The following is a 12230-nucleotide window of genomic DNA, read 5'->3' as shown; positions in this document are numbered from 1 at the left end:
TAAAAACAACTTCATAAACTGACTTTTAACCAACTTCAGTTTTATTGTTCGTGGATTAAATGTTTGATTTCTTAATGCCCTAAACAGATACTTATTATTACGTTAACTCTTGGGGTTATGTTTTCAGAGTCGTTTGTTGATCAGCAGAATTATGGTAAAGAACTACGGGCACCATTTACATGAAACTTAGGGGGACGTCTGCAGCACAGGCCAAAGAAGAAGCCATTAACCGCTGGACCTGATGCGGTAACACTTTCTATGAAGACCACATCTACAGTGCATTATAGGGGCATTCATAGTGAATTAAAATGCATTCATAATGCTTTATGAGTAAGACTTTATGCTGCATCTTAAGTGATTATTATGTAAGACGCAAAAATGCATAATAATCACTTGTGCTGCAGCAGAGATTCTTTGAAATGAATTACACTTCACTTAGCACCAACAATGAAACGTTATGATGAAGCATGCATTATTATAGGTGCATCAATGTGTACTTCACTTTACTTGACACACACAATGATAACTTATAATACTGCATGGACGGTTATAGCATACTATGAGTCAGGTGTGTTTAAGTGAGTATAGGTAGTCATAATGTATTATAAGCCCCGTCAGTCAACCTGTAGTTTATAACTAGTCAAGAGCATCCGTAAGAGCCTTGATGTTAGAATTCATTACAAGTCACATGTATGTTTTATGACTGTTGACATAGTGCATCAGAAAGCATTATGAATGCATTATAATTCACTATAAATGCCCCTATAACGCACGATAGATGTGGTCTTCATAGAAAGTGTTGGCAGTATTTTCTGTCACGACAAGCTGTCGTGTTTGTTGTGTCATTTTTGTGTTCCCATTTGATATTTGAAACTACAATTTGAGCTCAGTAACATTTGATCTACAGAAAAGTTTTGGTTGTCCATTCTCCGTGCAAAACATCTTAAATGTGATGATTTCTTTCTTCCTCCTTGTTACATAATCATGAGTTTATGTTTGGGGATTGTCGGACTGTCTCTCACAGTTTCGGACATATTAAAGCATGCATGATTAACATACATGACCGTTAACTGTAGCCAAAGTTTGCACTAATATTTAAAGTATATATCACAATGACTTTGTATAGATTATATAAGCACATGTCACCGGCGCTGCAGTCCTCTGGTTTCCCCTGAATAAAGCAGCCTGTCTCTTTAATTTAATAAAGCAGCAGCAGTGCAGTTATGAGAGTGACTTCTCTTTGTCTTCAGTTCTCCGGTGGTGTCCAGGAGCGCGTTGCATTATTAAAGTATTTCAGAAAATATTAAAGTGTGTTTTGCCTGAATATGAAGCAACACTGCCGCTGACTCATTCGGGAGATACAGGACCCTGACATTTCTGGCTCCTGAGCGCAGAAAAATATTCATTACAGATTTGACAAATCTCAGGACTAATAATCGTAGAGGTCACATAAATCTCCTCTTTCTTTTTCATACCACGAGCAAACACGAGGTGGGAGAAAAGTTGGACGACTGAACTGACGGATTTAATGATTTAAGATTCACATGGTTCTTTTAACAGTATAATCCACTCAAACAAAAGCAGTGATCACACATCATTTTAAAAGTCCTGTTTGTTTTTTTTCAAGGAAATAACTGTGACGTCTATTTCAGTTCAACACGTATCTGTCAGGGATACAAGTATTGTGTATTATTGATCACTTTACGAGGGCGGGTCGTAAAAGGAGCTTATCACTGATCACAGTTTCACTCCAGCATTTGTGATGCAAACATTTATGGCATGAACAACAAGTCAGAAAGTGATCGGTTTGTGCAAACTTTTCTTAAAGAGGCAACAACAACCTTTACAGTTCTCTGTGTGTGTTATACTTATCTCATTAAAACTGTTCATGAGGGTCCGTAGTGTTCTTTACGGAAGCCCTTATCGGACATGCATCTGTTTTCCTGTGATAGCGAGTCATTTCTGGTCGTTTTCTCGACATCTTGACTTAATATAGGCTGACCGCCGGGGTGAGCCCTACACATGGGTCTGTATGTGACTGACTGAGTGAGTGAGGGACTGACGGTACTTTCACAGCCGCAGAGAGAGAGGGTTGTGAGATCGAAGTGGCGGATCATGGAGCATACCGGACCTCCACTGACGCGACTCTCTGTCTATACGGCTCTGGATACTTTGTTCAGGGAGTAGGCGGGGCTGCTCCTCCGCTGCTCATCTGCTGTCCTCCTCTACGTCCGCAGCGCGCACCTGCTTTAAAACACGTTGTCATCGGCCTCATAAGAACAGTCCTTGTAACACATTGCCCACAAAATCGCACATTGACCGGATGCGGTCAGCCTCATGCTAGGTTTTGACCTCGTCTTGTTCTTGTTGTCTCGGAAAAATAAACCTCATTCTGTTGTGATAACGGGATCATTTTCCAGCGTCCAGACCAGGACATGCCGTGCTGCCTTTCCCCACACTAATGAGGTAAGTTAAGCCGGTTTCTATGTTTGTCTTGTGCTTTTACAATTCTGGGGATATGAGTTATGATCATCTGATGTTACGGTGGTGCTGCGTCGTTATCTCATGATAACGTGATAAATAAGTCGAGATTTCGCAAAAATGACCAGAAATAACTCGTTATCACAGAAAACAGAGTAAACATAATGAATGGATGCATGTTCGCTCAGGGCTTCCGTAGTTCTTGTCCGCAGTTCAACGTTTTATTTCTACCTTGAAATTTGAAATGTAATTGAAACAGTTCATTTTGCCACCTCTGTCCAAGACTTGATGTTTCTCAAAGCCGTACGTGAAAAGTGACGACTGTAAGAACTGTCAGCTTTCTCCTGATTTGCATGAAAACAAGTCTTTGTGGAGGATTGACTTCTGTCTTATGCGTTTTCAATTTCTTATGAAGATTTACAAAAAGCAACACAGAGTCAGGGTCACATATTCTGACTCTGTCCTTGCTTTCCTTGGCACTTTATCTGCCATGACGCAGCCATCCTTCTCCAAAAGTACAGTCCCACTGATTACTATGATGATGATGTGAAGGCCTTGAGAAGCAGGTCAGCAGCCAGGCCTGGGGAGATGGCTCCTTTGGTGACCCGCTCCTCGAGGTGGGGCAGAGCGTCTCTGACACTGGGGTGACTCTGGAAATGTTGGAGGACGTTCTCCTGGATCAAACTCCACATCCAGACCTTCTGCTGGGCTGTCCGTCGGCCCTGCAATTCACCGCTGGCCAACATGGCGTCTCGGTACGACTCCATCTTGGCCCAGACCTCTTGGATGCCCTCAAAGGAGTGGGAGGAGGCGCGCACCACCTGAGGAGGGAGTTAGGAGGAAGGGATGTATGAATTTTCTCTTTTTCAACAGTGGAAGTGAGGGCAAATTGACTTTGTCACATTCAGAATGGGAGGTTTTAAATGCCAATTTTAGCCAACACAAACTCATGCTCAGTACCTACAAAAAAGCAGACTGCATTGTTACACAAATACAGTAAAAATCATATTTCCTAATAGTCAAATGGTTGACTGATGACTGTATATGTAAATGGATGACGCGTTTCCATCTGCTCACATTGTACGAAATTGAAACCAAAATAGCCCCCCGTGATAGGTGCTGCCATCTTGTGATGGTGACGTCATTTGGAGCCAGAGTCTGCACAGTAGAGATCGGCGGGTGGAGACGCCGTAGCCACTTGCGCTAACCAAAACACACACTTAGACGTTCACACATATGAAAACTTCAATGACTGTAGTGATTGTTTCAGTTACGTCTCCTCTCGCCGTTCCTCCTCTGCTCTGCTAATCCAGAACAGATCGGCTACAGGAGCCGTATTTGTCAACAGAGCTGTCAATCATCATTTTTACAGCATCAAATAATTAAAACTAAACGTGTCAGAAAATGAACACTTGAACATAAATCAGCATGGTAAGAACTAACTATAAAGACAGAAACCATGTTTGTATTTTGATTTTATAGTTTGACTCATGTCCCATCTGTTAACATGGAGGAGGCGGGCTTTATGACCTATACTGCAGCCAGTCAGCAGGGGGCGATAAAAAGGGTTTGGCTACACTTTTAGGGAGCTGTCATGCTGTCTGTTGCTGTTTTTCTCCATCTACGGGAAGATTCTATTTTGTAATACACCTCCATCCTTTAAGAAGCTGTCGTGTCACTTCACAAACAGCAAGCATTTGTCTCTCCGTTACACCTTGTTCGCACAAGCGGGCCTGGGGATAAATGTCACTTATGTGTTTAGCACCAGCGACTGTGTGTTTCTTGTCAGAGCTTGCTACAGATTCAAGAGCACATGATGAAATTCAGGGCAACATTCAAATTGAAAGCAGACACAGAAGTGAAAGTGTCTGAGATGTAGGAAAACAAAAGGGCAGTCATTCAGACGTGCATTTAGGACCCATGAAACTGCTTGTATAAAAGTTAACAATGTATTTTCATCACTTCATCACATACGTGTGAATAAGAATAAGAAAGGGGAGTTTAGAGGAGAAAAGGGGGGAAAGAAAAGACCTTATTGTTGGAGTGAAATAATCCCCACGACAATCCCCACACTGCTAAACAGCAGTAAAATAACATGCATCATTTGGAGATAATTTGACATTAACTGGCAATCTGCAGTTAAATATGACGGCCTGAAAAATACTGCAGGCCAGTGACGAACAGCCAATTATAAAATCCTCTGATTACATCATTAAGTTAATCATTTTACAAGGACTTGATTTGAGTCTGATGCAAAAACAGGAAATCAAACTTTAAGAGACTGAACGCACTGAACATTATTCTCAACTATTTTCTCTAAAGGGAAACAAGGCGGTTTCTACTCGTGTCTAACCATGCAGACAGGTTTGTCCATGTTTTAAGACGCCATATCTGACACTGGCTTTTATGCAGAGAGTAAAGAATATAACGTGTTTTGCATCTAAACTGACTCGAGTTACTATTGCTTATTCTTTATGTCAAAGGATTTCTCAGAGAAACGGATTGAAGTGAACAAATATCTGATCTTTCAGTTAATTTCCTCAAATTAACTCAAAGCATTTTTGCGAGACGTTCCCGGCCTTCTAAACACCTAAAAAACTTCTTTATAAGTCCGCACAGGGTGTCAAAATGTGTTCGATTTCAGAGCTTAAACTGATACAAGTAAGTAGAGTAAGAACAAGTTCACTTATCTAGCACTTTTAATTACCAGGGTTACAAAGTGCTTTAAAGTTACAAAAAGAGATAAAAGGTCAAAAAGGATCTAAAGGGATATTTAATAAGAAGAAATCTGGGTGAACAATTCAGAATAAAAGTAATACAGTACAGTACAAAAGCAGTGAAATATGGGTTAGTCATTTTCGTCCCTCGACCATCAGAGAAGAGGACATGCATCTGTTGCCTCAATTGGCTTTTATCGTGTGATCCTGGTTGAGAACTCCCTTAAGACCAAAATGTTGAGAGCAGCTCATACCCGTTGTTAACTTGTTGAATTCTAATTTGTTTGAGATAAATAATTGGCAGATAATGAATTAAGGCTTTTCCAATATTCCAGTATGCTCTGCTTTAACCTCCTGTAATGGGTCTTTTCTGTGTTTTAAAAAACGCATTGTTTTTCTTTTAGGTGCATTTTTTTTTTTTTAGGTTGGATTTTCTGTATTTTTTTGGCCTACATCGTCAAATAGATGCACAATATTACCGAGGATGTGATCCAAAAGGATTAAAATGACATTTTTCATTTCACCTCGATTTTAAGAGGGGTTTTTTTTAAATAAAAAATCTTTCAGGCATTAAAAATAACTATATAGAAATAATCAATATGTCGCTGATGGTCTGGTTTCCTTTTGTCGGTCATATAGAGTCATCAGAATAAATTTCAGTCTGTTTCATAACCAGCAGAAAAAACACACTCCTCACAGGAGCTTTAATATCAACTCAGTGTTTGATTTTGAACTCTGGTTTAGACACAAAGTATTTGAAGATGTCAAACCGGGCTCTTTGAACCTCTGTCGGATATTTTCTCTGACTGTATAACAAACTACAGTAGTTTAGCTTTAGGTCGCATAAATTACCAAGAACTTGTACAAAGAAATCAAAGAAGAATGTATCATCCATGTCAGGTCATTCAGGTTTTATGTCTTAATGTCAAGTGAGTTTGTGAATAAAAGGCAGAATGATGAAGATGAGATAAAGAAGTCATAGATTACGATGCTGCGGGCCAAACAGACAGACACCAAAAGAGGGCGCGACTGCAAAGGTAAGAACACATTCAGAGAGAAGAATAGGAAGAGCAGCCTATCAGTTTTTATGTCGAGTGTGCAGGCTTCTTATCAGAGAAACGCATGACACAGCAGCTGAATATTCAGAGCAGCAGGAGTAGGGAGTGGGGATCGGAGGGTGGGGGGCGAGGAGGAGTGGGAGGTAGGGGGTGTTTCCTGGCAGCGTGCCCAGTGGGCAGATGCTGCATTGGGCTGGGAAAACAAAGGGACAAGGCCAGGCATGCAGACGGGTGAGCTGGGACATGCGGGGAGGGCTGAGACACTGCAGCACTGAATCCATGATGCTATGACATCATCATCACCATCATCATCATCCTCCTCCTCCCTTCTTCCCTCCCTCCTCATGGGTCTGCTGACCTCTCAGTGGGACGGCTTGTTGGGACCACAGAGCGGTACTACTTCTGCTGCGGCTGCCCAGCAGGTCACATGTTGAACACTTGTCAATTATCCTGTTTTTGCCTAATCGGTTGTTGTTGGCTCTCTGTCATTAAACTGCCCACACACACACACACACACACACACACATACAAACACACACACACACACACACACACCTTAGGGTTCCAGGACTTGGACTGTCTCCTGAGCAGCTTGAGTGCGCTGGTGTATTCAGCCTGGATCCTCCTGGCCGGCACTACCAGGTCTCCGTCCGATTTCGTCACCACCACCAAGTCGGCCCTCTCGATGATGCCCCGCTTGATACCCTGGACAGACATTTTGGCATTGAAGAGGGGGGGGGTCATTAACTTGTCAAAACACTGTAAATAAATCTGATGTCTAGACACCTAATCTGCTGACGGATAGAGATGAATAGATAGAGATGGTTGGCTGCCGGTTTACTTGAAGAAAGCAATCTGATACTATATCTTTCTATCCAGCTGTTAGGACAGATCCAAAACAAGGAAACGGTTCAGCTTATTTCTGACATTTACGCTAAAAAATTGCCTTTAACTTGATGAAATGTAGTTTGTAAATCGAGTGTTTAACCTTGTAAACATCTCCATGTGGTGTTCTTCATGTGCTACAAGACATATCAGGGACAACATCAGCAGTCATCTCCATGGCTGGGCCTGTCTGCTTTTAAACTGCAGTGTACCAAGGACAGGCTGAACAACACGTTTTCAGATTGGCAGGTTTGAGACGTCACAAACCTAAGGAGCCAATCCCATTAATGGACGGGGTGACGCTATGCGTATCATTATGTGCAACCTATGGCAACCACTTCGGGGATGCCCGAGCCAGCTGTAACCGTCATCGTAATGTTTGCAAATCATTACTGGATACTAACGTGAATGTTACTACTACTAATAACAACATTTCAAGCTAGCTAAGTTTCAACAAGTTGCTGCTAAACGACGGCAGAGACGTGTTTTGTTTTCGCAACAGAGCAGGCGGTTGGAAATTTGCACAGTTGGCGGGAACTTGCAGATTAAGGAATTTTTACAAGGTGATTTAATGTATTTTGCAGAAAAAATATATCAGACAATTTATTTTTTCAAGCACAGCATTTTATATGTCTTAAAACATGACTGGAGCTGGACTTTATAGCAGTGGGTTTAATTTGATGGCAACCCGTTTCAACAACTATCCATTTATAATATCATTTGGTCATTCAGTTTCTCCCTAGTTTCTCCACAAAGTCTGGAATTCCTGCTGCTAGATGTCCGTCAATCAAAACAACAACCTGGGACGTAGTTTGACGGCATTGTGAAGTAGCACGGGTTCATGGGCAGAGAGTAGTAGGCGCCTTCAGTTTTTAAAAAACACAATTTCTGATGAGCAGCTATCAGAAGTGACTCAATGTTCACTGATGAGGTAATGTGATAAAAAAATAAATTCACGTTACATATACATGTTTGTCACATTTTATCCGATAAAACAGCTACAAGTAATGTTGCTAATGTAAACTTTTGGGGGACTTTGTTCCTCTCTCTCATGTATCAGTCGTTTCTTCTGTTTCTCATCGGTACAGTAATTGGGGAATGTGGAAATGTTACATGTTATTCCTTTAATAATGGCAACTTGTAAATGTATTAGCTTCTACATCATATGATCTTTGGTGTATATATAAAAGTATTGAATAAAAGTAAACAAACATCTCTTAAGTTTGTGTAATGAAATGCTCACATGTTGCAGAATTCACAACAAATACATACTGTAGACTCTAAAGACAATAGCAATAAAGAATACTATCAAGTATTCTGTTAAAAAAACACAATCAGAACCAACTTTGAAACCTGTCAGTTGGGACTTGAGCATTATTTAATGCAGCATTCTTAATATTGTCTCACTTTCAGTTCAAACAACCTCTGGCACTGACAGTACGTTGTGATGTTTTTCACTGACCTGGAGTTCATCGCCCCCTGCTGGCGGAATGAGCAGCACAAACATATCAACCATGTCAGCCACTGCAAACTCTGACTGGCCCACACCTGCAAACAAAAAGAGAGATCTAACTGTCACACCTGACCAGAAATATGATGCTGACTTACAGCAAAAAAAGTAAAAGTAATCAACTACTCATAAAGAAAAACAAAGAGTTTTCAGAGAGGTAAATTACAGGGAGAAATACATCTGCTAACAGGCTGAAACAAATGTTATGTCTTTAAAGAAATCTGTCTTATATGTACAAAAAATCAGATTCTATATCTGGCGTCTAAATTCACTTTGAGATACACAAGAAATTCTCACTGTCTTACCTACTGTTTCTACAAGGACAATGTCATATCCCGCACCCTCACAGAGAACAACGGCCTCGTTAGTTGTTCTGGTGACTCCACCGAGTGTTCCTGAGGTTGGAGACGGCCTGATAAAAGCATCCATGTCCCTGGAGAGTTCAGTCATACGCGTTTTATCGCCCATCAGAGACCCTGCAACAGGAGGGATGAGTCAGCCTGTAGCAATAACATTTATCAGTGTACTAGCGCAGCTGTTGATATAACAAATGCCATAGCTGTGGCCTAATACATCAAAACATACGCAAACATTAATCTTTTTAAAAAAATGAACATATTTGCATGTCAAATGACAATTCACCACATAAATGTATTGTTTAGAAATTAATAATAACTCTTCATCAGTATCATATGATGATGATATGATGCTACCTCCTGTTGTGCAAGAAGATGGGTCGACTGCAAGCACTGAAACTTTATGTCCACGTCCTGTCAACATCTTCCCCACCACCTCGATGAAGGATGACTTCCCTGCTCCAGGAGGACCGGACAGACCTGAGCAACCATCAAAGTAAGTAAATCAGCAACAAATGGCACTTTCCAGTTTCCCTTGGTTTTGTCTTTACACTAGCCAGCTGAACACAACAAACTTAAGCCACTAAAACGCAGACCACACACCTACTCTGAAGGCCACCGGCTTCCCTCCATTACGACCCTCCTGCTCCCTCCTGTAAGCCAGCACCCTCTGCAGCAGCACCTGGGCCAGCTCTTTTTTCCTCGGATGCTGGGTCTCCACCAAAGTGATGGACTCAGCCAGAGATGCCCGCTGACCTCCGATCAGCCCTTCGTACAGTTTATTCAACAGTCTCTGCTCAGGCCCACTCAGGTCCTGTATGTGCTGCCTGAGGGCTGTGCTAACACCCCTCCTGTGTTGGCAGCTGTGACCCGACATGGAGCTCTGATAGCAAGTATGGGAAACGGTGAAGACCCCACGGTGGAGGCAGCATGTCCTGGTGATTGAGTGGACAGTTGAAGGGGAGGGAAAGGAAGAGATGTGGCGAAGGAGGGAGAAGCCAAATCGTCGCATTTTATGGTACATGTGGGGCTTCTAGCTGGAAAAACAGGATGAAAACAATTGGTGATTTGTGAACTTATCAAGGATTGGAACAAAGTTTTAGGAATGATATGACGAAAAAAAGGAAGACTGCCTAACGTATGCTCTATGGACCATATATTTTATGATGATTTTTTGCATGCTATATCACGCAAAAAACACCTATTCTGAGCTAACTTTGACACAGCTTAACAACTACAACACACCAACAGTAAACAGTTCGGTTATTTTCAGTTGTACGTCAAGCTAACGTAACATTAACTCGGCGTTTGCCTCTTCTGATAGTGAATTTAGAGTTGTCAAAGGAAGAGCTAAGACAAACTTAGCACAAACTGTCAATTAAGTTTGAGATGAGAATTCACGCTGACCTCGTACCCGCTGCATGGAGGTGTTACAGGTTACATACCAATGGTTGTTTCATTCATGTACTTCCTGTTTCCGGTGACGTAGCATACGGTACCGCCCCCCAACAAACATTTCCGTCGATTAAATTCTACGATTAAAGTATCTTTACATTCTATTAAAGAAAGATGTACACAAAATGCATTATATACGACATTTGTAAGAAAATAAGTAAGTAAAAGAGAAACGATATGAGTCGTTTCCGAAAGTAATTTGTAATTAAAATTTAAAATTTGGTGACAGCAGCCAATTCTGACCAGCAGATGGCAGCAGAGATTAATTTTCACCTACCACTTAATCCACCAACTAGTTTATCTCAGTAAAGATAATGAACCTAATATGTAATAGACAGACAGACAGATAGATAGATAGATAGATAGACAGATCGATACTGTAGATACTTTATTGATCCCGAGGGAAATTTAGGCATCCAGTAGCTTACAAGACATATGACATCACACATTTGTCACCCCACCCGTCCACTCCCCTTAAGCCCGTAAGAAAATAATAAAATTAGAGACAAAATAAAATAAAATAAAAATAAAGGCTATTAAAATTACAACTATACACTGCAACATTGAGTAGTGGCTGTATGGAGTTAGTGCAAATTTAAAGATGATGAGCAGAGTTAGTGCAAAAACAGTACGGAGCAAATGTGCATCAAGATTTATAACCATTAATAAGTGAGCGTTTAAGTGTCATAATGCTTTAAGTCCTGGTGTAAATTCACTTTTCAGTCTATTTGTTGTTTGCTAATTAATATAAACTTGAGAACATTTTATGACACCCAATGTTCACAAGTATTAAAGCCTATGTATTCTTTATTTATAACTACATACCTCTAAAATTGAATTGGATTTAAAAGGTTCTTTGCATTATTTTGGACTATTTCTTTTAACGTAATTACATTTTTAAACCACATACGCACATCATGATTTTAGCACAACAAAACCTTTTAATTTCCATTAAATAGTCAACAAAGCACTTAACCATTCTAGTCTGCTTTTAATAAGGCCTATCAAATATACTTTTATGAGGAACCTTTACTTAATTACTCTCTGACTCATAAAGTCCATTGCAGACAATAAAATAATTAGAAAATATTAGGCACACATTTAGTAAAACAATGGTAATTATAGTTACGACTAGCAAAGCAATACTGAAAATAATATGATATCCAAAATCTACATCCATAAAAGAATTATAAGGACTGCATGTTTCCTGACAATTAAATTGGCACTTGCATCTTTATGAGTGTTTCAAAGCCAAGACTACATTCGGTTTCAAAAGAACACTCTCAGAAAGGAAAAAAAAAACAGCCACAGACGCTCTGAGTCTCAAGTCCACCTGACGTGCATGACTGTGGAATTTGGGAGAAACATACAAAGTCTTGAAAGGGAAAAGTACCAACCACTGTGTGACCATACCACCCACGTCACGTAGTCAAAGAAACTCCTGCACGCATAAACACACACGTCTGTGATTTCCAGAAGACTGTTGCATCTCTGTCACTGCACTGCTGCGGTCCATAAAACAGAAGAGGGCGCATATTTACATGCATTTTCCTTCAAAATGTAATAACGCTTAACATTTGGGTTTCAGACACTCTTATATTTGTTTTGCCTCCCTTTTTGATTGTCTACTTCAATACACGCACACACACAGAGTGGTTTATGTTTTTAAAGTCCCTGACAGTACCATGAGGCATATTTTCTTTGCATGGGTGGCCTGTAATTACACAGACAGGCCCGAAAGACACACATACACATGCACTGACACAGT

General features: G+C 40.6%; 1 protein-coding gene across 1 annotated transcript; it reads right to left on the bottom strand.

Annotated features, from left to right (window-relative positions):
- Positions 1-1524: 1524 nt before the first annotated feature.
- On the bottom strand, positions 1525-10448 carry mmaa (metabolism of cobalamin associated A). The gene is made up of 7 exons (XM_069666239.1): positions 10415-10448; positions 9611-10044; positions 9365-9487; positions 8957-9127; positions 8604-8689; positions 6812-6961; positions 1525-3302 (listed from the first exon to the last, which is right to left on the bottom strand). Exons 2-7 carry the CDS (start codon positions 10029-10031, stop codon positions 3015-3017), a joined length of 1239 nt encoding a protein of 412 aa, XP_069522340.1. The 5' UTR covers positions 10032-10044; positions 10415-10448; the 3' UTR covers positions 1525-3014.
- Between the last annotated feature and the right edge of the window lie 1782 nt (positions 10449-12230).

Source organism: Semicossyphus pulcher, unplaced genomic scaffold (genome assembly GCF_022749685.1).
Source record: "Semicossyphus pulcher isolate SPU_LCO1_2020_fin unplaced genomic scaffold, fSemPul1.0.p SCAF_17, whole genome shotgun sequence".
NCBI classification, from domain to species: Eukaryota; Metazoa; Chordata; class Actinopteri; order Labriformes; family Labridae; genus Semicossyphus; species Semicossyphus pulcher.
The sequence above is the reverse complement of the archived record's forward strand: the minus strand, read 5'-3'. Positions and strand labels throughout refer to the sequence as shown.